This window comes from Lynx rufus, unplaced genomic scaffold, assembly GCF_022079265.1.
Source record: "Lynx rufus isolate CCGP_SWC_20201006 ecotype Redwood Valley unplaced genomic scaffold, mLynRuf1.p SCAF_1, whole genome shotgun sequence".
NCBI lineage: Eukaryota > Metazoa > Chordata > Mammalia > Carnivora > Felidae > Lynx > Lynx rufus.
Genome location: NW_025814823.1, coordinates 114,096,344 through 114,123,082, shown reverse-complemented (window position 1 = coordinate 114,123,082; position 26,739 = coordinate 114,096,344). Strand labels below are relative to the sequence as shown.

Below are 26,739 nucleotides of genomic sequence, written 5' to 3'. Positions count from 1 at the left end.
AAGTCCTTAGAACAGTGATAGCACATGTATTACTGTTGTTAAACACTTGTGCACATTCACAATTATTTCTATAGAATTAATTCCTTAGAAGTAGAATTACTGATTTCAACAGCATGTAGCATAATAATAATAATAATAATAATAATAATAATACCTCTTCCTTAGATATTGTTTTGAGGCCCTGGCACATAACGAACATTCTGCAACTCCTAGCTATGATTATGATGATGGTGGTGGTGGTGGTGATGAGGAGCTCAGTTACAGGGATATGGCATTAGGTAAGAGAGTCAAACTTTTGTTCTCAATGAAGCTTGCATTCTAGTGGTGTTTAAAGATCATATCAAATTCTAAGGTATTTAATGGTTTTGAATTTTTTAAATTTCTGGGGCACCTGAGTGGCTCGGTTGAGTGTCCGACTCTTGTTATCGGCTTAGGTTGTAGTCTCACAGTCCTGGGATTGAACCCCACATCGGGATCCGTGCTGAACATGGAGTCTGCTTGGGATTCTCTCTCTCCTTCTGTCTCTGCTCCTCCCCAGTCCCCTCTCAAAATAAATAAGTAAACATTAAAAAAAAATTTTTTTTTAATTTCTAAGGTATTAAAGGCATGGCTAATTTTTAAAACTGGAGTGGAATGGGTGAGTGAGGGAGAGAAAAGGAGCCTGAAGAGATGCTTTACTGATCTGGGTGAGTTTAATAGGAACTGGAGGGAGGCGTACTTTGTTTTGATGAAGGCCTGGTAAAGCATCTTGCTTGCCATCCAGGGTCTAAGCTAATGAAATGTTATGTAATATTCCAGGGACCTGGGGTTATTTCTTGCACTGTTTTCACATTTTTCCTCCTTCAATTTTAAGCTATTTTAGTTCACATACACATGTTCTATGCAATTTATGAATCACACAATTCACGAGTTTCCTATTCTTTTTACTTCCATGGTAGAGAATGGGCTGTTGGCATGGTAACTAACTAGCCTTCCTCTTCCTTTTGCCTTTTATCGCTCTGCTCTGAGCCTACCAGCAGCTGCTTCTGGGCAGCAGACTCCTAATGGCTCTTTGGTTCCTGATTTACCATCCGGCCACCAAGTGGGGATATGGTCCCTTTTGAAATAGTACCCCAGATCATTCCTGAAAAGGAGAGATAGTCTCTTGTATCCCGTTTTGACAGTTTTAACCTCCCCTTTCACCATCCCTAAAATTTCTCTACCCTCATCCCTTTTTTTTTTTTAAAAGATGATCTGCCACTATGCCTTTTGTTAATAGTAATGAATCATCTTAGTACATTGCTGTTTTTCTTTTTTTGGTAACAGCTTTATTAAGATATAATTCATGTGATGGGGTACCTGGGTAGCTCATTTGGTTGAGTGTCCGGCTCTTGATTTTGGCTCAGGTCATAATTTCGCAGTTCATGAGCTCAAGCCCCATGTCAGGCTCCGTGCTGACAGTGTGGAGCCTGCTTCAGATTCCCTCTCTCTCTCTCTCTCTCTCTCACTCTCACTCTCACTCTTTCTGCCCCTGCCTCGTGCACATTCTCTCTCTCTCAAAATAAATAAATTTTAAAAACTTAAAGATATAATTCATATGCCATATTTAAAGTGTCAATGACTTATAGTATAGTCACAGAGTTGTGCAACTAACAGCTGATTTTAAAACATTTTCGTCATCCCCTCCAAAAAATTCCTGTGTATGTTAGCAATAATCCCATTGTTTTCCCTACCCCTCACCCTTCAGTAATCTACTTTCTGTCTCTATAGATTTGCTTATTTTGGAATTATGTAATAAGCCTTTTGTGACTTCTTTGTCAGCATAATGTTTTCAAGGTTCATCCATGTTGTAGCATGTCTCAGGATTTCATTCCTTTTTATTGCTGAATAATAATGCATTGTGTATATGTACCACATTTGATACCCTTTGGCTGTTATGAATAATGCTGCTATAAACATTCACGTATACATTTTTGTGTGGATGCATGTTTTCATTTCTTTTGGATATATACCTAAGAGTGGGTTGCTAGGTCACATGATAACTACATGTTTAACTTTTGGAGGAACTGCCAGACTGTTTTCCAAAGCATTGCACCATTTGACATTTCTACCAGCAGTGTATGAAGGTTCCAGTTTCTTTATATCCTTGCCAGTGTTTGTTATTATCTGTGTTTTTGATTATAGCCATCCTGGTGTCTGAGGTGATATCTCATTGTGGTTGTGATTTGTATTTCTCTGATCATTAATGATGTTGAGCATCTTTTTATGTGATCATTGACCGTTTCTATGTCTTACTTGGAGAAATGTCTATTTAGATCCTTTGTCCATTTTAAAATTGGGTTATATGTCTATTATTGAGTTAAAAGTGTTCAAGTTGTTTATATATTCCAGACACAAGTTTCATATCAGATACATGATTTGCAAAGTTTTTCTTTCCTTGTTCGGGTTTTTTTTCACTTTTTTGATATCCTGATGGTGTCTTTGGAAGTGCAAAAGTTGTAAATTTTGATGTCTGATTTGTTTTTTTCTTTTGTTGTTTGTGTTTTGATGTCCTGTATAACAAACCATTGCCTAATCTGAAGTCATGAAGATATACCCCTGTGTTTTCTTCTTAGAGTTTTATAGTTTTAGCTCTTATATTTATTTTTTTGATCTATTCCAAGTTAATTTTTGTATATTATGTGAAGTAGGGGGTCCTTTGTTTTTTTCGTACGTGGATATCCAGTTGTCTGAGCACCATTTGTGGAAAGACAATTTTTCCCCTATTTGAATATATTGGCACCCTGGTCAAAACTCAGTTGACTGTTTTGTGTCACAAAAGAAATCATCAACAAAACAAAAAGGCACTCTACTGAGTGAGAGAAGATATATGCAAAAGATATATCTGATAAGGGGTTTATATCCAAAAGATATAAAGAACTTCTACAACTTAGCACCAGGAAACAAACAATCTGATTAAAAAGGGGCACATAATCTGAATATATTTTTCCAAAGAAGACATACACATGGCCAGCAGGTACATGAAAAGATGCTCAACCTCACTAATCTTCAGGGAAATGCAATTCACAACCACAATGAGATATCACCTTATACTAGTCAGAATGACTAGTATCAAAAAGACAAGAAATAAGAATTGATGAGGATGTGGAGAAAAGGAATCCTCGTGCACGGTTAGTGGGAACAGAAATTGGTGTGACCACTGTGGAAAAGAGTGTGGAGGTTTCTCAAAACATTAAAAATAGAAATACCATGGGGACACCTGGGTGGCTGAGTCAGTTAAGTATTGGACTCTTGGTTTCAGCTCAGGTCATGATCTCATGGCTTTGCAGGCTTGAGTCCCACATTGGGCTCTGTGTTTGCATTGCAGAGCATGCTTGGGATTCTCTCTCTCTCCATCTCTCTCTGCCCCTCCCTGACTTGTGCCTGTCTCTGTCTTTCTCAAAATAAATAAATAAACTAAAAAAAAAAAATAGAAATACCATGAAACCCAGTAATTCCACTACTGATATTTACCCAAAGAAAATGGAAACACTAATTTGAAAATAAATATGCACCCCTATGTTTATTCTAGCATTATTTACAATAGTCAAGATACAGAAACAACTTAAGTGTCCTTTGATAGATAAATGGATGAAGAAGAAGGTGTGTGTGTGTGTGTGTGTGTGTGTGTGTGTATAAAATATGGAATATTAGTCATAAAAAAAGAGATCTTGCCATTTGTGACAACATGGATGGACCTAGAGGGTATTATGCTAAATGAAATAAATCCGACAGAGAAAGAGAAATACCATATAATTTCTTTTATATGTGGAATCTAAAAAAAAAAAAAATGAATGAACAAACAAAAAAACAGACACAAATTCGTAAATTCAGAGAACAAACTGGTGGTTGCCAGAGTGGAGAGGAGTGGTGGCAAAATAGAAAAGGGCAAAATAGAAAATGGGCAATAGAAATGGGCAAAATAGAGAAAGGGAATTAAGAGGTACAAACTTCCATTTATAAAATAAATAAGTCATGGAGATGGAAGGTATAGCATAGAGAATAAAGTCAATAATATTATAATAGTGTGGTATGGTGCCAGATGGTAGATACACTTATCATGGTGAGCATTGTGTAATGTGTAGAATTGTCAAACCACTATGTTGTACTCCTGAAGCTAATATAACATTATATGTCAACTATGCATCAATAAAAAACATTTTAAAAATAAATGATAAAAAATTTTTAAAAATGAATTGACTGTGAGGGTATATTTCTGGATTCTCAATTCTATTCTATTGATCTATATATCTATGGTTATATTATTACTCTGCTGTCTTTAGCTTTGTAGTAAGTTCTGAAATTGGGAAGCATGAATCCTTCACCTTATTCTTCTTTTTCAAGATTGTTTTGGCCATTCTAGGTCCCTTGCATTTCTGTATGAATTTTAGGTTTATCTTGTCAGTTTCTGCAAAGAAGCCAGCTGAGAGTTTGATAGAAATTGGGTTGAAAGTGTAGAACAATTTGGGAAGGTATTGCCATCTTTTTTTTTTTTTAATGTTTATTTATTTTTGAGAGGAGGGGAGGGGAAGAGAGAGGAGGGGACAGGGGATCTGAGGCAGGCCCTGCACTGACAGCAGCGAGCCTCATGCCGAGCTCAAACTAACCAACTGTGAAATCGTGAAATCATGACCTGAGCTGAAGTTGCATGCTCAACTCACTGAGCCACCGAGACGCCCCTGGAGGAGTATTGCCATCTTAAAAATATTAAGTTTTTCAATTCATGAACACTGGAAGTCTTTCCATCTATTCAGGTCTTTCTTGATTTTTTTCAACTGAGTTTTACAGTTTTAGAGGACAGGTTTCATGCTTGTTTTGTTAAATTTATTCTTTAGTGTTTATTTTTGATGCTATTTTAAGTGGAATTTTTCTTAATATCATTTTTTGGTTCATTGCATGTGTATAGAAACACAGTAAATTTTGTATATTGATCTTGTATTCTGCAACATTATTTTTTTATTAGAGAGAGAGAGAGCACAAGCAGGGGAGAGGGGCAGAGGGGCAGAGGGAGAGAGAGAATCTTAAGCAGGCTCTATGCTCAGAGCATAGACAGAGTCAGAGCCTGATGCAAGGCTTGATCCCATGATTCTGGGATCATGACCTGAGTTGAAATCAAGAGTCAGGCGCTCAATCAACTGAGCCACCCAGGCACCCTTGCAACCTTCTTAAACTCATTTATTTGTTTTAATATTTTTTTAGTGGATTTCTTATAGGATTTTCTATATACAAGATCATGTCATCTGTGAATATTGTTTTATTTCTTCTTTTCCAATTTGCATGTCTTCCATTTTCATGTTCTATTTCATTTTCATTTTCTATTTCACTTTCTTGCCTACTTGCCGTACCTAGCCTCCCTAATCTTATCTTCCTTATTTGGTATAGTTAGTCATTCTTTACTTTTTGTAGCCCTCTCTTCGCTTGTCTTCTCAGACACCATACGTTTTGGGTTTTCCTCCTATTTCACTAGTTACTTTATTGTTTCTTTAGCTGGGTCTTTCTCTTTCCTCCAACCTCTTAACCATCTCCCACCTTTGAAATTAAGACTTATGAATCCATTTGCCTACTTGATAAACCCTACGTAGATGTCTGATATGCAGCTCAAATTTAGCCTTAGGAAGGTTAACTTAACTGCTAATCCTAAATGAAATGTTTTATGGGAAAAAAAGAGAAAGAAATATTAATGTTCACGGAATGTTTACTATTAGCACTATTCTTTATCTTGTTCACAACATGTCTGAATTCTGATACTCAGGGGACATGAACCCTGGTCAGTTTGATTCCAGAGCCTGAGCTCCTTCCGAATAGCTATCACAAAGTGGATAGCCCTGTTTTTCTCTTGTTGAGATTGTTTTTTGGAGTAGTGTGTGACAGCTCAGGAATAAAGAATCCTATAGGATTTCTAGTAAATGGAATTAGAAATGCTTGTCAGCCATGCAGTGCTTTAGAGCTGCTTCTTCTCTCTTCTATATAGAGTGGGTACACAGAGATGTCTCAGTGTGCAGACAGGCTTTACCATTCCCAGGGAAAGCCTACATTGAGTTTTGGGTGAGTTTCTGGGTCACTTTCCTAGATTTCTCTAGCCTTGAGATACACTTCTCATCAGAACTATTCTCCTGTATTTGCTTAACTGGATTCTCCACCTTTAAACCTCATTCCCTCTTGTCTCTTTTCCTTTGTGCATGAACTTTCAGCTCCTCTGGGTTTGTGCAAGATATCCCATTCTGACATTTGCCTTTTCAGCACCTGGCTCAGCATTTGCTCAGCATTTCTGACTCATCTGTTTTGCTTTCCTTGTTAAAATGCTGGTTACAAGAACAACAACAAAATTACACTTTTTTGGTCAGTTCTTTTTAATTGAAGTATAGTTGACAAATGACTTGTACTTTTAAAGAGTAGTGATCACTCCTTTTTCTATTTAAAATAGTCAATGAAAGTGAAATGAAAATGTCCAAGATAAGTCTGTTCATGTTGTGACTACATTTTTACAATCCATTTTGTCCAGATTAAAAACTAGCCTGTTCTCAGGTGGCATCTGCAATCTCATTTGGTCCCCACGATGGATGTCCTGAGGCAGCTAAAAAAGATGAGAAAACTGGTGAGATCCTTTGTCCATGTTCTCATAGCCAGTTAGGGGCAGAGCCAGTTCTCTTCCCAGCTGAGCTGGTTTGTTCTGATAAAATTTGTCTTTAGAGTCTGCTGTCCACTGTAGTGTGAGGTCCCATTCCCAGGTTTTGCCTCTTGGCACTCAGAGGTGTCACCCTTCCCTGATGCCCCCTCACAGGGACTTTATTCCATAGGCTGAAACTTTCCTGATAACCTTTCAGTATCGGGGCTAACTTACCTTCTGATTTTTTGTTCCTAAGTATGAGCCAATCATGGGGCATTGTGGCACCAATCCAGAATGAGAACTAGATTCAAGACTCTGCCTTCTGTGGCACCTCTCTGAGCTTCATAGACCAGATGAACTCTAAGGGCATTTACAGCTCCAGTCTTGTCATGCTTTATGATTCTATTTTCTCTGATAAGCAATCCTGCACTAACTATTCAACTAACGTCTGAATAGTTGGCAAAGGTTTAATATGTCACTCCAGGGATGGCAAATAGGTAGCTTATCTCCTATCGATCAATCATGGAAGACTCATTAAAAAAATTTTTTTTAAATCTTTATTTATTTTAGAGGGGGGGGGCAGAGTGTGAGCAGGGGAGGAACAGAGATAGAGGGAGACCCAGAATCTGAAGCAAGCTCCAGGCTCTGAGCTGTCGGCACAGAGCCCAACAGGGGGCTCGAACCCATGAGCTGTGAGATCATGACCTGAGCCGCTCAACTGACTGAGCCACCGGGTGCCCCAATGGCAGACTCATTCTCTTCATCTCATCCCTGTTAAATGGATCCCATCATGATTCAAACTTCTCAGTCCAATATTGTGTGCTAAGTAGCCACTGCCAGTGGATCACAGTTGACATGAGTTTGTCCTGACTTCCCTCCGCATCTAGTGCTTCACTCTGAAGGAGGGATTAGTGGTGACCAGGATAACACAGACTTTAGGAAGATGGGTTCTGCGGTTCCGCTGCCTGCATTCACAACCTTTTTCCACTGCTCCCTTTTTGTGTGACTTTGAGAAAGTTACTTAACTTCTCTGGACCTCACTTTCCTTTTTTGTAGTATGCAACATAACAACCATACCTCATGGGGTTTTAGACAGGATTAAATGCAATAATATGTATAAAAGAGTGCTTAGAACAGTGCCTAGCATATGTAACTCAATAAATTCTTACTATTGGAAGGCTGGTGGAGGAAAAATCCTTAGACTGACACTTTGTGGTGCCCTTTCTATCCTTCAAAGTGGTCTGATCTATGAGTGTGGATTGATCCCATTTCAAAGTTTATTTAGTCAGTAAAAATTTAGGGCTTTCTTTAGGCTAGGCTTGCAGCCAGGTGTTTAAGATATAATAAACAAGTTCCTTTCAGAGCTTGCAGTGTAGTGGGGATGACAAATAGTTTGTTTTGAAGGTAGTTACAGTATCCTTAATAATTGCAGCGATTGGAGCTTGCACAGTGTCTTTAGGGAGCAGCCTTCTTGGTGATAATGTTAAATCTGGGTGGGAAGATTAATACTTGAGTTGTCCCGATCTGGCTGGCCTCTTGCCAGTGTTTCATAGGTATTAGGTCCCTTGGGGAATTGTTAATGCTTGTTTTCGTGGGCAGCACATCTCAGTGGCATGCTCATGCTCCTTGGCATTCACTCAGTCCCTCGACTGACTGCCCCAGGATTTTCCCATTGCTCTCTGAGCTGCTGTCCCTCTATCTCAGTCAGAGCTGAAGGAGCCGAGGAGCAGAGATGTGAAGACAAATGAAAGAACCCTGAATTTGCAGCGCCAGAGTAGCTAGGTCTCTCTGTGTGCCTTAGGAAAGCATGAATAGCCCAGCTTATCAGAGATTTGGGAGAGTTGATGAGTTCATCCCCCTGCCTAACTCAGGATAGGGCAAATGTCTGCAACAGTCTTGTATGGTGGCGGTGTGGAATCTGGGCGGGAGAAAAAATATCCTTGTGTGGCTGGGGGTGGGCATTGGTGCTGTGACCCATGCTGTCCCCTCACTGGTGTTTTACAGTAAACAGCTGTTGTGTGACGTGATGATTGTGGCAGAAGATGTCGAGATAGAAGCCCACCGTGTGGTCCTGGCAGCCTGCAGCCCCTACTTCTGTGCGATGTTCACAGGTATGGTGAGGGGCTAATGATAACCCACGATTATGGGGCTGCAGCCCCAGTGAGAGAATATTTTGGGTGGTGGCCTGAGGGGAGGCAGGAGACAGAATGCTATGACACTCACTGTAAGGAGCTTCGGTGTATCAGATGCTATGTTTTGCACCATGGGGCCTTGGTAGAACCAGCCAGGCATGCAGCCCCTTGTCTACTATGAGGAAAAAAGAGGTAGAACCATAGAGTTGATTAGTTCTCACACTTCAGCATGCATCATAATCATGTAGGGGAGCTTTTAGAAGTGTAGGCTCTTGAGCTTATCCCCACACCTCTGTTCTTTCATTTTGCAGATGAGAAACACTGAGGCTGACAAAAAGGGAGGGACTTGCCCAAGATCACATAGGAAATGAGTGGAGCTTGGCTTCTTGATGCCTGGCCCATTGCTGGACCAGCTTGTCCTTCCCTGGCCATTCCTACCAGGCAAGGTCTGCAAACCCTCTTGAGTCTTTACAGGAGTGTGGAAGAGATTTGGGAGAAGTGATGGCAGGGTTTGGAGGGGAGAGGAGAGTAAGATAGGAATTTTCACCATCTGGCACCTTTGCAAACTTTCTAGAGGGTCCCTGTTTCCTGTATATGCCAAATAGTCCAGTCCAGCTATTTCACATGTGAGACTGAATGCCTTGAAACCCACAGAGCTTCCTGTCTGTAGTGCCTCACAGCACCTCCCCTGCTCACTGAAGACCAGTTGTGCCTGCTGAGACCCTCAGGCTGGGTCAGGTGTCCCTTCCCCACGTTCCCCAAGTACCCATTGCTGTTTGTGAGTGTGGTCACTATCACTCTTGTGTTGCTGTCTGTTTTCTGGCATCCTCAGTGCCTGTGCTGTGACGTCTTGTGTATCGGCGGCTTCTCATCCTGCAGATTACAGGCCATGTGTCTCCCCAGAGGGCCTCCTCTGACCACCTTTGCCATGGTTCCTCACTAAGTTCCTTTCTGTCTCATAACTTGAATACATAGTTTTTCCTAACGTTTATCCCTACCTGAAAATCCTGTTGTTGGTTGTTGATTTTTTTTTTTTTTAATCTGTCTCTTCTCACTAGACTGTAAGCTCCTTAAGGACAGGAGTCTTGTTGGACCTGTTTGCTACCATATCCTAAGCATCTGGTACACGACCAGAGTCAAATGTATTTTAAATGAATGAATGAAATGTCTCCATAGTTGATTATGAGCTTTGGGCACTCGAGGGCCATGTCTTGTCACTGCTGCATCCTCAGAGCCAACCACAGGGCATGGTATTTAGTAGGAGACAGTAAATAAATGAAGCTTAAAAAGAATGAAGGTAGGCTTGCTAAGAATGGGTGAGTGCAGGCACCCTGTTTTTGCTGAGTAGGCTCTTTCCCTTCTCCTAATATAGTATGTGGCCTCTCATGGGCAAGAGTGGTTCTAGTTGGGGGTGACTTAGTGATTGTGTTTTGAGAGTTCCTCGCAATGTGGACCGCCCCCCCCCTTGGCTCATTGTGTGAAGGAGCTGTAACTCAGGTAAGTGGATCAAGCCACTCTTCCATCACCCTGAACCTTGGGTCAGGAATTAGCAGCCTGGAAAATGTAGTTGTGAAAACCAGTGAATTTCACTACCTGGAAATTTTGAGCTGCATGCTCTTTGAAGTAGTTTCAAACTCTAGTAGCAAGGTTTTTATGTCTTTATTTACCTCTCTCGTTCATCTGTCTATTTAAAAAAAATAATTCATTTTGTTTGCAATAGTTATTTGGTTGCAACTTCACTAAGTAGCTCTGCCATTCATTGTTTTCTTGTGTATGTGGTTTGGAAAGTCCAGTATTGAGAGAGGAAATCTGTTTGGAATTGTGATGAATTGTAGTGTTGCCTCCACTTGTTGCTAATGAACTTGCCTCTGGAGTAGTGCAAGGGCCCAAGCAAAAACAAGATGATTTTAGAAACATAAAGAATCTGAATGCTTCTGGAGCAGATGTTGGATTCTAGTCGTTAAAGGGAGGAAAAAATCAAGAAGAAACAGTCTAATGTGATGCCCAGCTCAAGTCATCTGTTGAATCTGGTTACTGTCCATCCTTTCATCCTTCCAGCCAGCCAGCCAGCCAGCCAGCCAGCCAGCCAGCCATATCTGTCTGTCTTTCTACTCATCCATGTACCTCTTCAAACACTACTCACATATGTTGATTGCAGAAAAGAAATTAGAGAATGTGGACAAGCAGAAAAAAAATATATATGTAATACATCATCTAGATAAGATTATAGTTCATATCCTTTCAGATTTTATATTTATAAATATATACATATACGACATAAAATTTTAATATAGGGGCACCTGGGTGGCTCAGTCAGTTGAGCATCTGACTCTTGATTTTTGGCTCAGGTCATGATCCCGGGGTTGTGGGATCGAGCCCCATATCTGGCTCTGTGCTGAACATGGTAGCTTGGTAGCTTGAGATTCTCTCTCTCTTTCCCTCTGCCCCTCTCCCTTGTTTGTGCTCGCTCGCTCTCTCTAAAAAAATAAAAAATACCTAAAAAAATAAAAAATTTAAAAACCCACCAAAATAAAATTTTAATATAAATGAGCCATTTTGTATATACATAGTTGATGTAATGTGTATACTTAAAAAAAATTACTGTTCATCTTCCTGGGATGTTCTTCCCCCTGCCTCTTTGCCTGTCTAACTCCTATTCATCTCTCATTACTGCTTAAGCAACACTTCCTCAGGTAGACTTTCCCATGATCCCCTTGGATTAGGTTAAATTCTTTTGTTATTTACTCTTGTGATACCATACGTTATGTTTGTCTTTAGTATCACTGCTTATTTCATTACTTCCTCAATATCTGATTGCTCTGGTCAGTCAGTTAAGAACTCTACCTTAATTCACTGCTGTCTCCCCACTGCCTACCTGGATCTTCCATGTAGTAGGTGCTCAGTGAAAATTTGCTTAATCAAACCATTGGTCTATGGTCAGTATATTTTCACTTCAGTGAAATCACATCTACGTCATAATTTCAATGGCTTCGTAAGATTCCATCATATATGTCCAAGTCAAAAATTGATTTCCATTTTGGTTAGAAATTCTAATTCTTTCTAACATTTTGCTATTATAAGTAATACTGTCATGGGTATCTTTGCTTCTTAATATTTATTTATGTCATAATTATTTCCTTAGAATAGATCCCTAGAATAGGGGTGTGCACATGTTGAAGATTTGAGACACATGCCACAAATTCACATTTCCTAGAACAGTTGGACCAGCTTATGCTTCCATCGGCATTTTGTGAGATTTGTGTATTTTTTGAGACCCCTTGATTTGGCTTAAACCTTGGTAAGCAGGTTTAAAGAGTAACATTGTAAAATTTTGTTCTAATTATCAGATTCAGCTCCAGAATTCATAAACTTAATCATGAAAAGGCCCAGCTGACTGTTTTTTCTTTCAAAAATTTAGATAATTTATTTTATTTTGTTTTTAATTTTAAATCCAAGTTAGTTAATATATAGTGTAATAATGATTTCAGAAATAGAATTTAGTGATTCATCACTTACATATATCACCCAGTGCTCATCCCGACTGGTGTCCTCCTTAATACTCATCACCCCTTTAGCCCTTCTCCCCACCCTTCCCCTCCATCAACTCTGTTTGTTCTCTGTATTTAAGAGTCTCTTATGGTTTGCCTCCCTGTTATCTTATTTTGCCTTCCTTTCCCATGTGTTCATCTGTTTTGTTTCTTAAGTTCTGCATATGAGTGAAATCATATGATATTTGTCTTTCTCTGACTTATTTTGCTTAGCATAATACATTCTAGTTCCATCCATGTTATTGTAAATGGCAAGCTTTCATTCTTTCTTATTACCAGTAATATTCCATCATATATGTATGCCACATCTTCTTTATCCATTCATCAATCGATGAACATTTGGGCTCTTCCCATACTTTGGCTATTGTCGATAGTGCTGCTATAAACATTGGGGCGCATGTGCCCCTATGAATCAGCAGACTATGTGTGCATGTGCCCCTATGTATCCTTTGAATAAATACCTAGTAGTGCAATTGCCGGGTCATAAGGTAGTTCTATGTTTAATTTTTTGAGGGACCTCCATACTGCTTTCCAGAGTGGCTGAACCAGTTTGCATTCCTACCAGCAGTGCAAAAGTGTTCCCCTTTCTCCACATCCTCACCAACATCTTTTGCTGTCTGAGTTGTTCATTTTATCAGCTGACTCTTGTTAAGTCCATTTCTATCAGCATGTTTAAGGCCAAAATGAAAAAGAAATACTCGTGACGTTCTTCTGACTTGAGTGGTGTGATTACGATCTTTTTATTCGGGCTTAAAGTGTTTTTACTTTTTTGTCCTCTGAGTTCATATTGCCCAAATATCCCAGATATCAACCCTGCTCCTTGACCATGTTCTGCACAGAATAACTTGGGATAAATGTGACAGTGAGGTCTGAGTGCCCAGAGGAGAGTGTTGAGAGGCAGCCAGCTTGCAAGAAGATCGAGGATGGGCTGTCACTCAAACTGCTCAGCACTCCTTTAGCACAGGGATTAGAGAGGCCAGCAGTGCTATGTTCTGCCCATCTTCGTCCTGTGAATAGGGAATACTTTAGATTGCCCTGCTTCCTCCCCATCTAGCTCCTCCATCCCTAGGGAAGCACATTTTACCAAAATAGCCTAGTCAGTTTTTTTCTCTCTTTTTTTTTTTTTGCCCTTTACTATGGGTTCTGTGTACTAGAGTATTTCCACTCCATATGGGTCCCTACGTGTCATCTGAGTACATTAAAAACAGCCCCATCTTATGGTGTTAAAGGAACTGGGTTTTAAAGAATATGTGGGTTCAGGGTATTAATGCCCCATCATCACTTGATAGAGGTGTGGGGTTGCTTGCTTTCCTGGGTTCTCTGTGGTTCTTGGGGATGTCTAGGTACAAGGTCTTAAGGTATGGCCTGAGGATTTAAAGAAATTTAAGATCTACTCTTTTAGTCCAGGTCACTCTCATCTTTTACCTAATTTCCTGCAGCAGCTTTGGTACTAGTCAACCTGCCTCCTATTTTGTTCCTTCAACCCCAGCCTGTTCTCTACACTGTAGCTATAGTGACTTTCCAAAAAATCAATCTGATGCATCCCTCACCTGCTTAAAATCTGTCAGGGGCTTTTGAAGGGGCACATGCACCCCAATGTTTATAGCAGCACTATCAACAATAGCCAAATTATGGAAAGAGCCCAAATGCCCATCAACTGACGAATGGATAACAAAGATATGGTATATATGCACAGTGGGATATTGCTCAGCCATCAAAAAGAATGAAATCTTGCCATTTACAATAACATGGATGGAACTAAAGTATATGATGCTAAGTGAAATAAGTCAGAGAAAGGTAAATAACACATGATTTCACTCATATGTGGAATTTAAGAAACAAAACAGGTGAACATAGGGGAAGGGAAGGAAAAGTAAGATAAAAATAGAGAGGGAGGCAAACCATAAGAGACTCTTAAATACAGAGAACAAACAGGGTTCCTGGAAGGGTGTTGGGTTGGGGGATGGGCTAAATGGGTGATGAGCACTAAGGAGGACACTTGTGGGGATGAGCACTGAAACCATTATTACACTATATATTAACTAACTTGGATTTAAGTAAAACTAAAAAAAGACATGTGTCATGAAAGCCATGTTTAAATGCACATCATTTTCAGAAATGATCGTAGTTAAATTAAGATTTATTTAATACTAAAAACTAAAAGAAAGTAATTGGCTTAATCATTCTGCCATTTGAACAAGCATAGAGTATCCTTTGAATCAATATTTTGATCCTGGTCTGATCCCTTGTTAACATAACCTGATAGCTGAAAGAAAAAAAAATCCGTCAGGGGCTTTCCATTGCTTTCAGGATGCAGTCTGAACTCCTTGGCATGGCCCACAAGGCCTTCCATTTGCCTAGATTCTGCTTCTGTCTCCAGCCTTGACTCCCCATTACTCTCTCTCTCTCTCTCTCTCTCTCTCTGTCTCTCTCTCTCTTCTCCCCCCCCCCCCCACCATTCCTCTCTTTGCTGTGCTTCTGCCACATTCAGCTTCTTGTGGGCCCAGAACAGGTCCTGTTCTTTCTTGCCTCCAGACCTTTACATACACTACTACTGTCTTTGCCTGGAATATTGATTCTTCCCTCATACTCCCTTCTCTCCTAACTAACCATGACTCCTTCTCCAGATCTCACTTTAGATCTGTGGTTCTTAACCATGATGAATCAATCTGATGAAAACAATGGATTCTCTTCTCCCCAGTGGCAAATACGGGTTCCTGTATACTATTCATTTTGCATACAGGTCAGGGTGCAGGAATCCCTGCTTAACAATTCTTTAAGCTAAGCCCTCTTTTCTAGTATTTAACACATTTCATAATTGTTGGTTTACTTGTGTCTCTCCCCACTGGACTGAGCTCCATGAGGGCAGGGCCATAACTTATTCATGGTTGTGTCCTCAGATCCAGCACAGTGCTTGGCACATAGGGACTGCTTGATATGTGTTTGTTGAATGAATGAATGAATGAATGAACAAATATCTGCTCTTGAATGGATCATGTTCTTTTTGGAGGAATAGGACATGCATGGTAACAGATGACAGGCAGAAGTGGAAGAGGCTAGAAAGATGTGCGACTAACACATTTTCTGAAAATGAATAAATCAGGAGACTATAGATGCTGGAGAGGATGTGGAGAAATGGGAACCCTCTTGCACTGTTGGTGGGAATGCAAACTGGTGCAGCCACTCTGGAAAACAGTGTGGAGGTTCCTCAAAAAATTAAAAATACATCTACCCTATGACCCAGCAATAGCACTGCTAGGAATTTACCCAAGGGATACAGGAGTGCTGATGCATAGGAGCACTTGTACCCCAATGTTTACAGCAGCGCTTTCAACATTAACCAAATTATGGAAAGAGCCTAAATGTCCATCAACTGATGAATGGATAAAGAAATTGTGGTTTATATACACAGTGGAATACTACTTGGCAATGAGAAAGAATGAAATATGGGCTTTTGTAGCAATATGGATGGAACTGGAGAGTGTTATGCTAAGTGAAATAAGCCATACAGAGAAAGACAGATACCATATGTTTTCACTCTTACGTGGATCCTGAGAAACTTAAGACCATGGGGGAGGGGAAGGAAAAAAGAGTTAGGGAGGGAAGCAAACCATAAGAGACTCTTAAAAACTGAGAATAAACTGAGGGTTGATGGGGGGTGGGAGGGAGGGGAAAATGGGTGATGGGCATTGAGGAGGACACCTGTTGGGATGAGTATTGGGTGTTGTATGGAAACCAATTTGACGATAAATTTCATATTAAAAAAAAAAGAAAATTCAAATCTGAGGTGGTTGGGCTGGGCCTCTTGGCAAAAGCAGAGGAGGAGGGCTCTTGGGTTGACCTTGAAGATGGAAGGACATATAGAGCTCATGTTTTGTTTTATTTTGTCAGAGTAGTCGAGGTAAGGAAAGGAGCAAGAATGACCAAGCCTTTGTTGGTTTCTGCTCCTCAGGAATTACTGGAATCCATGGAATTATGAGATATCAAGGAAAGCCCCTTTTTTTCCTTTTCTTCTTTTTCCTCCAACAAGTATTTTTTAAGTGCTTGTTATATGCCAAGCACTTTGTTAGGTGTTGAGGATATCTTGGCAAATGAGCTTGACAAGATCTTCTCCCTCTTGGTTCTTGTTTGCTAGGTCTTACATACTAAGTTGTCCTTAGAATTTGGACCAAGGCCTTGTTTGGGAATACTTTTATCAAGGTCATTAGTTAGGGTTAGGTTTAAATTATCCAGGGATTTGTGAGAAATGACATGTGGTCTAGAGTTAGGCCAAGATTCAAATCTCAGCCCTGCCTCTCACAGCCATATGCAAATACCTTTTGAAATGCCAGTTCTATAGTTTATAAAATGGAAATAATATCTACCTCCTGGGGTTGTTACAAGGATTGAATGAAATAACGTGTATAAACCCTCGGTAGAGGTTCTGGCACACAGTAGCAGCTATTACTGCTACCACTTTCAGAGTCTGTTTAAGCTGAAGCCTTAGTTTGGTGCAGTAATTTCTGTTGGTTTATAAGAAATAATGTTGGATTTTACAAGTCTGTGTGATTTATACCGGTTTCTAATATCCTATAAAGGAACTTTCTTAAAATAGATTTTGGTTTTTGAGGCCATAGTTTTTCCTTCACGTGGTTTTCCCGTTTGCTTATTGAAGTTTAAGTATTTAATATAGAAAATTAGAAATTTTGGAGCCATGTAAAGAAGCAGGAAAAAAATCTCCCAAAGTTCCACCATCTGTGTCTGAATGTTTGCTATACATTTGACTAAGAATGATCTTGCATCCCCCAGAAAAATAAAACTTTTGCCCATATATACTGGTAACTTCATGTCATTTCAGGAGTTTCTACTTGTTTACCCCGAAGTTACAGAACTGATTGATCTTATTCTCAAGTACAACTTCCACAGAGAGAAAACAATCAAGCCAGGCTCTGATTTCACACTCACATAAGGGCTTCTGAATCCCTTGGTTCTTGCAGTCAGGTGTTTCTTTTTTTTTCAGTCTTTTTTCTAAGGCCCAAGTTCTTAAACGAAGAATTGGCTGTCTGTAATTATCATTTGCATTATAATTATCAGCTGGACTCTTACTGATGAATTTCTTAATAGCTGTTTAGAAAGATAAGTTGAACTTTTGATTTTCTTGGGTGTGGATTTTTATTTTATGTGTCTTGGAGTAAACTCAAGAGAGATTGTGAGAGCCTGTCTAATGGGTGCAGTAGAAATCTCCTATCTTTTCCTCTTTCCCCTTTGCCAGTTTGCACTGCCTCAAGGCTCTTTGTGCTGAGGCCTTTTCACTGACTTCTACTGGTAATCAGAGAGAAGACAGAACAGGGTGGAGGGTCTCTGGTCTACCTGGTCTGATGGTGGAAGGAGTGGGCAGAATTTGGAATGATTTTCCTCCTTCTTCCAGACTCATTCAAATCTCTAACTGTGTTGGGCTGGGAACTGTAGATTGGTGGAGGAATCATGTGCTGCCCATGCAGCTTGGAGGTGGGCGTCTGCAGCCCACACGCTGTACTGTACTTTATTTTCTTGGCTCCAGCACACAAATTCCACAGAGAGAAAACAACTACCCGGGCTCTGTTTTCATACTCACATACGGGCTTCTGAATCCCTGTTTCTTGCAGTCAAGTTGCCCTTTATTTCAGTCTACAAAGACACATGTCTAGCCTGTCTTCTCCTACTGGAATCAGCAGCCCTTGTTGGATGAGTTTGGCTGTAGACAAACCCATGTGCTGTGTAAGAGGGCAGGCTGGGGAAAGGGGCCTCATTTCTGTGCACATGTGGTACCGCTGCTGCCCTAGTTCACAGGCTCTGTCCTTTTCTTTGTTGGATTATTATCCGGGCCTCCCAACTGTTTTCCCTGCCTCTGATCCAGCTTCCACCGTGCATCCAAAATTTCATTCAGAAATACCCATCTGTTGATGTCATTCCCCTGTTTAAAACCTTCCAGTGGTGCTACTCCTAGGATCAAGTCCAAACTCATTTGCGTGGCTTACAGGGCTCTGCAAGCCCCGGCTGCTGCCTCCCTCTCCAGCTTCTTCTCACTGGCACCCCATACCAGCCTCTCACTCTTCTCCAGATTTATCCTTTTGGCACTTTCCTGCCTTTACAACTTATGGCTCCTGCATCCGGCTCATCCTTCCTCACCTTTGCTGCCCATGGAAATACCCAGCTTAAGTGTGACCTCCTACTAGGATGGCTTCCCAGGGCTTGTTTGCTCCATCTTTTGCATTCTTGGGATTTAGTAGAGGATCGTGAGTAGAGTGTGGGCTCTGGAGTCACACTCACTGGTTTCAGTCCCAGCCTGGCCCCTTCCTAGATGTGTAACTGTGGGCAAAATGAATACCCACCCTCCTGTGCCTCAGTTTCTTCATCTGTGAACTGGGGATAGTGTTAATGAAACTCCTAGGTTGTTGTGAAGATTGAAAGAGGTGCCACTTTAAAGTACTTAGCCCATTGCTTAGCTGTAGTTAGCACTCGATAAATGTTACTTTGTATTGTTGTTGTTATACTGGCATGTTATTTATATCTCCATTAAGCTCCTGTCGCCTCATATATTTTTATATATCTGCCCTGCTAAACTGTGCGCTCCTTGAGGGCAGGTGCATATCTTGTTCACTTTTCTGGGCCCTGTATGTACAGGTTTATAGTAAATGTTGGTTGAATGAGTTACTACTGCTCACAGATTTGCCTTCAAAATGGGAATGGCAACAGACAGAGTGAGGAATGCATAGAGTTGGGTTTGCAGATGATCACAGGCCCAAAGTTGATGTGCCCTTGAGGTCAGCTGTTTTATCCTCCTCCATGCCTGAATCCCTTCTGCCACCTCCCAGCGCTTTTATGCTGTCAACACAGGGCAGGAGGCTATGTGAAAGTTAAGCACCAAGTTCGTGTCCGTTTTGGTTTTGTTTTGGACTGTAGGTGACATGTCTGAGAGTAAAGCCAAGAAGATAGAAATCAAGGACGTGGATGGGAGGACGCTGAATAAGCTGATTGACTACATCTATACGGCAGAAATCGAGGTGACTGAAGAGAACGTCCAGGTAAACTCAACCCCAGCTAATCGCTCACCACGCATTATTATTGCATCATTTCATTGAACCCTAGCGACAACTCATTTGGTAGCTGGAGAGGAAGCTAAAGCTCCAAAGAGGTTAGGTGACTTGCCCTGCGTCACATGGCCTTTAGTTGGGTGAAAGACCCTCACACCCATGCCTGTCTGATCATGGCACCCATACTCTTAACTGCTAAGCCGTCATGCCTCTAAATGAGCTTGGGCACCAGAGCAAAGTCTGTAACTCATGTTGGTTCAAACTCTGAGTAAAGGGTGACCCCACTTCTCCCCAGTCATCATCTCATCTCAGGGATTTTCAGTGTGGATTGTGAGGCTGTTAAAAATTTTTCCTGTTTCAACATTAGTCACCTGAGTTTCTTTGAGCACTCATGCTCAGAGATGGAGGTGCCAAGCACCAGGCCTGAGTCTCAGCAGGGGTGTGCGGCTGCGAAATGTGTGCCTTTTCCTCCTTTTGCTGCCCCGCCCTCATCCTCAGCCATCTGGAGCCTTGAAAAGAGGAGCCAGCGAAGACACTGCTTCACCCAAAGGTGTGCGTCTTAATGGTTGGGGACATGAGGCAGCACCGGCATGCTTCACTAGGAGAGATGGTTGAGGGGGTGTGGCCCATTCTGGAACCTACAAACCCCTGGGCCAAACACAGACACAGGATATACTATTTCTTGTCATTAAGGGCCTTACTATTTCAGTAAAGTGCTGGGAGGTACATGTGATATGAAGGATTTTCCTTTTTTCTTTTTCTTAAAGCACAGTTCCACCTTCTTTATTGTGAGGCAGATACCTCTCCAGTGGCCAAAATACCTATTTCCCTTTTCCAGAACACCACCTCCTTTATCAGGATCACGGTATTTGGAAAGCTGAGTTGGTAATCATTTTTTCATTCAATTCAACCCAGATGTTTGAGTGCCTCTTATATGCTGGGCACTTCATTGGGCTATGTGGTTGTAATGGTAACAGGGGTGATTCCGTTGCCTGCTGTCATGCAGTTTGTGGTCTGGGGGTGAAGACAGATGCTCATCAAATCAGCACACAAGTAATGTCTGTGCACAGATTGTGATAAGTCCTTTGAGGTAGGGAACATGGTATATAATTAGAGAGTATCAAGGAGACGCAGTTTAGATGGGTGAGGGGATCTGGGAAGGGCTCTTTTGGGAGATAAAATTTAAGCTGAGGCTTGCTATGGTGAAGGGTACTTGTGAGGGTAAAGGGTAAAGGCAAGCTGAGGGTCTGAGGCACCCTGCGTTCGGGCCTCCGGAGCCTGCCTCTCAGTAGAGCCTGCCTTTGTCTCTGGCCTCTGGATAGACTTTCAGGTCTTATAGACTACAAGTGATCTAGTCTAATCCCCTTCCCCTTTTAAACTGAGATATATACCCCATAAAACACACAGCCTTTGCAATTCATTTCTAGTCTTTTTCATCCAGAATGAAATCAGCAAGGGAGTGCTCACATCTTATGTCTAGCAACAGAAACTAAACAGCTGAATGACTTTTGGTCAGTAACAGTAAGTGCAGAATAATTTGATAGAAAGTGAGTACAGTGCATGTGTTGAAAAAACATATGAAAAGGTTGATATCAAACCACCATCACATTTATATTCACTTGGATACTTTGAAAAGTGATGTAAATATTGATATTTACAGAATGAAAGGAATTATATCTTTTGCAACTCTACTGACCAATGCTAGATGTCAACTGAAAAATGTACAGTGGGTTAATAATTTTTTGAAAAACCTTGCATTAGGGTATATCAGTAACTATTAATCATATAGTGTAGTATACAGAGTAATGACCCTCTCCCAAGATGTCCATGTCCTGATTCCTGGAGCCTATGAATATGTTAGGTTCTAACTGTCAAAGAGCAGTTCACTGTACAGATGGAATTAATGTTGTAGATCAGTGGACAAGCAATGGGGAGATGACCATGCATTATCCCTATGGGTCCAGTAGAGTCAGAGGGGCTCTTTGAATAAAGAGAATCAGAGAGATATGACCCGACACAAACTCAACTTGATGTTTCCATCTTTAAAGATGGGGGCCATGAACCAAGGAATGCGAGTAGCCTCTAGAAGCAGGAAAGGCAAAGAAACATATTTTCCCTTAGAGGCTTCAGAAGGAATGCAGCCCTGTTGACACCTTTATTTTAATCCAGAGAGATGCATTTGGGATTTCTGACTTCCAGAAGTGTAAGAAAATAAATTTGTGTCGTCTTAAGGTACTAAGACAAAACCAAACACTTCCCCACCACCCCCTCCCCCCCAAAAAAACCACACCCAACAACAAAAAAAACAAACCAACAAATACAACACTGTAGGTGAGGTTGTAGATTGTATGAATGGAACCAGCTTTTTTTAACCTTTTTACCATGTATTTGTTGAATAACTTTCTTTCTCCCCCATCAAGTCCAAAGTATTTACAAACTTGGATAAGTAGAAGATGTTCCACTCTGGATCCTTATCGTCTGGCCGAGTATTTGTCTTTGTTGCTTTGGTCTAACCCCGTGGTAGTGTGTAAACACCATTATATGAAGGCAGGTAGCAGCAGATAAACTCATCAGAGTCCTTTATAGAAAGTGGCTTCACCACTGTTTGTTGTAAAACTACCTTATAGGGGTAGGGCAGGGGCCAGATTGAAGATGTGCAGGTTCAGAGGAAGAATTAGAGATGAGGCAGGAGTTGAGTCTGAAGGGAGGCCTGGGTCTGAACCGTAGCTTCACCCCTGATCAAGAGTGAGTGCGCTTGTTCTAGCTCTGACCCTGGCATGGTGTCTGTTTTCCCATCTGTAAAGTGAGGGCATGGGATTCAGTAAGCTTGGGCCAGAGAAGACACTTACTCTGTCAACCCATGATTTGTGTTCCCTCCCTTCTACTAGAGCCTCTCTGACGCCCTCACTGACACCCTGCCTTAAGGATCCGTTTTCATATAGTAGCCGTTTTATTGAGTGGTCAGACTGTCAGCCTTCAAATCCTGGCTCCACCATTTTCTAGATGTGAGATACGAGGCAGCTTACTTAATCTTTCTGTACCTCAGTGTCTTCATCTGTAATATGGGCGTAATAGCAGTACTTAATTTCATAGAGTTAGTGTGAGGATTAAATGAATTAATATAGATAAAGCCTTAGAACATTGCTACCCTGTGCCAGGCAGATAGTATGGGCTCTGTGAGCGCTGTGAGCACAGAGACCCTGTCACTGAGGAGCACATGGTCTGAGAGTAGAGATGCATGGCTAGGCAAATAGGTACTCAGCAGTGTGGAGGATGGGGATGGTCATGGGGGCAGCATCACTGAGGAGGTGTTGTGTGGGCCCCATCTTGAAGGAGTACTGGGTGGTCAGGCCTTCCTCCTCTGCCTGCATGCCTGTGTCCCCATTGGGACATGAGCCCCTAAAGGGGCCTGCTGTGTTCATTTGTGTGTGTGTGGTGAGGAGTGGGGCACGTGCAGGGGCTCCAGTGGAAGGCACAGTGTGGAACCTTTAGGGAACTGCGTGTTGCTTGGAATCCATGGGATATACTAACTCCGTTTACATTTTTCCTCCTCACTTTACAATGTGATTTGATTGGGGTGACCTCTAGGAAAACAAAACAAAAAAGGTTGAGAAGAGAAAGTTTAGATCAAAACATGGCTGCGTCTTCATGCTGTGACGTATCTGCTGAGGCGGTTGCTCACAAGCTGTAAAGACAACCTTTGTTGAGGATTTGGTGCACTGAGGAGGTGAGCCTGGAGGCCCTGGGGCTCCCCTGAAAGCCTGGGAAACAAGGATCAGAGTCTGGGGCTTGGTTAAATGGCTCCCAGCGCTCCACTCTTAACCCCTTCTCAGGCACACAGGCACTGGACAGACTGAATTGCCTTTCCCTGGTGGAGGTAACAGCCATCATAGCTGGCACTTACTAATACTCATTGAAAGCCAAGCATGTGGCAGTCACTTCACATGCATTATTTCACTTAATTACATCACCACCAAATGCAAGTATTCTAGTATGATCCCTCTTTCACAGTGGAAGAAGCTAATGATCCGAGTGGTTGAATAAGCGGTAGCGTTAAGATTTGAACCCAGCTCTCTCCGTCTCACTGTGCTCTGTTGACATGGGTAATTTGAGTTGCTTGTTAAATGAATGATCAGAATCTTGACTTCTGCTCCTAATTTTAATAGTAATAAAAAGCAGTTTAACTGAGAACTCCCTATGCATCAGGCTCTCTGTTGATTGCTTTAAGTGTATTACTGCATTGGATTCTCACAACAAGCCTCGAAGGCAGTGCCATTATCATCTTTACTTTACTGTTGAGGAGGCAGAGCACAGATAGGTTCAGTAATTTGCCTTAGTCATATGGCTGGTAAGTTGAGAAGTCAAAATTCTAAGTGACACTTTTAATCACAGCGCCATTTTGCTAGTGCTTCTGCTCATCTACATACCGCTTTCCCTCTCCTTCCCGTCCTCCCTCCCTCCTTCTCTCTCTCATTCTCTCTCTTTCCCTCCCCCACTTTCTTTTTTTTCAACACATTTTTATTTAACAGTGTTTCTAAGTTTATTTTTGAGAGAGAGTATGAGTGGGTAAGGGGCTGAAAGAGGGCAGGGACAGAGGGTCCAAAGCCAGCTCTGTCTCACAGCAGAGAGCCTGATGTGGATGGAGCTTGAACTCATGAACTATGAGACCGTGACCTGAGCCGAAGTTGGACGCTTAACCAATTGAGCCACCCAGGCACTCCTAACCACGTTTCTATGCCAGTCCTCTTGTTTGGTGTTGGCAGAGACAGACCCACTGTGTGACTGGGGCCTAGGCTTGTCACCTGGCCCCTCTGGTTACTGCTCCCCCTCCCTCTGTGCATGGCCCTGCCGCCCTGAAATTCCAGGAGTAGGTGCTTTCTGAGGCAGGGCATTTCCTTTTGTTTTTGTTAGAGGAAACAAACTCAGTGACGGGATATCCTCTGCTGTGTTTTCATGTTATCCAAGGGAGAGAAAAAACAAAACGGGGCCTGCTCGTGAAAAATGGAGGGGAGGCCATTTGCAAGCTAGGAGGAAACCTGTAAACTCTACTGAGGGTCATCCGAGGGCCCGTTTTCCCAGAACCTTTAACACTGGGGTGACAAGAAGCAAACCAAAAGCTTTTTGACCTGGAGTCATCTTACATCCCTGTGGTGGTACGAGCCAGCAGCTCCTACATGCTCAGCCTCCTCCTTCCAGGAGCCAAGCAGTGCTGCCCTTGTGATTCCACCAAGCCAAGAATCCGAGCTTGGTCTCTTGTTCACAACCTGTTACTGCTGCCCCTCAAGGGAGTCAGGGAGTTGCGTTGCACACAAGATAAGAGAAGAGGAAATCCTCAGAAAGCCCTTGTTGATGTGGGAGAGGGAAATGAGGATAGCCACCTTAGGGATGTTTTGCTCTCTTTTCTTTCACAGCCTTTGGGGATTTTTGTCTGTTCCCATCATGTGCAGCCCCCAGAATCCCCATGGATGGTGCCCCAGTTTATCCTTGAGACTCAGAGTTTGAGCAGTGATTTATCTTCTGGTCTCCAAACCTTGCCCTCAGTGTTCTGACTTCCTTTACTTTTCTTCACGCCTTCCTGTATGAAGCAAGTAGTGGAAGAAAAGGCCTTTTGACTCATAGCTAATCACAGTGTAAGATCAAAGACAGGGAAGGAGCAATTAGAGAAACCACAAGTCCCCGTTCACTTTGGGAAGTCATCTTGGGAATGCTTTTGGGCAGGAGTGGATCCAAACAGGATGGAGGGGTGGTGTATAGAGAGGTGGAAAGCCTTAGAATTTTTGCCTGCTAAGTGTGTTTTGTGAACAGTAGGGAAAAGCTATGTAGGGAGCTAGCTGTATCCAGGGAGGTTTTAAAAACTGAAAGTATAGCCTAAGGAATATGTTCAGGGAGTATTTATTATTTTAATTTCTTGGCTGGTTGTCACGAGCTTGAGAATTTAAGCACCACACCGTGCCACTGCCTTTGTGGTAAAAAAGAGGGCAAGGGGGAAGGAGGTGTGTGTCTCTCGCATGCTGTCATCTTGGTTTGACTGGCAGTGCAATTTGGGGGCGGACCAGACTCTCAGAAATCCTCCTCTGTGGGGCTTAAAAGGCTGCTGTCCCTTTCTTGCCTCTTCTTAGCCTGACCCTTTTGGGGCCTGCCCCACCACTGAGTACAGTGTGTTCTGGACAATGTTTGATTATTCCTCTCCAGCAGGGGTTCTTAGGATAACTGGTTAGAAGTTCCTGGTTCCTAGTATGATCAGCTGTCCCAGCATGCTCAGGACTGAGGGGTCTCCTGGGACATAGGACTTTCAGTGCTAAAATGGGCAAAGTCTCAGCAAACCAGAATGACCTGTCGACCTATGGCCCTAACTGTAGATTGTAGCTAGTGCTTGGTCAAGGGGGTATCATAGAGGTCGTTTGGGGATTTGAAACACAGCTTGCCTTTCCTGCTATGTATTCAGCAAAAATGGTTAATGGTTCTCTACTTAACTAGCAGGCAAAGACTAATCTGGTCCTAGAATCTGTTTGGCTGGACTGAGCAAGCTCACAGGTTAATTGAGGTTCCCAGTTTATGGGTGCTTAGTGGGGCTACCCACTAGGTGGCTGCTTAGTGGGGATGGAGCTCAGATGGTCACATTTGGAGCTACATTATAGTCTAAAACTCCCAAGAGTGGGTGAATTTACCTTTTTCCTTCTCTGGAATGAATCAGTGGTTCAAAAATTACTAAGGACATGATGTTAATTTACCGTTGGGGACATAGCATAGGGGAAGAAAGAAGGGAGAGGAGCATGCTTTCTAGAACTTTCTGGAACTCAGCTGTGTGAGGGAAGAAGTTAAGCTCATAAAGAGGAAGAGCTTGCCTTGTGGAGAGCAGGCTCTTAGCTCACTAGTAGGAGCATTGTTGGTGGAGGATGACATTGGTGGTTTCTGCCTATAGCAGGGATGAGGAAAGGCTGCCTCAGTTTTAGCACTGAAAGTCCTGTGTCCTGGGAAATGCTTCATCCCTAAGCAAACTTAGCTGTTTACCCTCGTAGTGGGACAAGGCCCAAGAATGGGCAGGGGGACAGGCTTTTTGGCCTTATTGCATGGAGCATTCAGACATGTTTGGGGAGAAGGTCAGGGTCTAGAATTTAAATCTTGTAAAAAAAAAAAAAAGACTTTTGTAGTGCCCTAAATCAGAAAAACAAAACAAATACATCTGTAGCCTAAGTCTTCCTGGGCAAGCTCTTGTGAATGAGAACAGCTGGAGTCTGGCCCAGACACTCTCCCTGGGAGTCAGGGGAGCAGCTAAGAGCAAAGGCTTGGGACGCATGGGTGTTGTTTGGGGGTGAAATGGATGCTGGGGGCCCCGAGCTAAGCAGCCTCAATGAAACTATAATGCTCTGTGATTGTTTTTT

At 42.0% G+C, this 26,739-nt stretch overlaps 1 protein-coding gene across 1 annotated transcript in view; it reads left to right on the top strand.

Moving 5' to 3' along the window:
- The first annotated feature begins 8,630 nt into the window (after positions 1–8,630).
- The window catches only part of KLHL3 (kelch like family member 3), an 82,219-nt gene continuing 64,110 nt past the window's right edge, over positions 8,631–26,739 (top strand). Inside the window, exons 1-2 of the mRNA XM_047097448.1 lie at positions 8,631–8,736; positions 19,227–19,348. Of these exons, the coding sequence (XP_046953404.1) occupies positions 8,652–8,736; positions 19,227–19,348 (207 nt within the window). The 5' untranslated portion in view covers positions 8,631–8,651. The remainder of the gene's footprint in view (positions 8,737–19,226; positions 19,349–26,739) is intronic.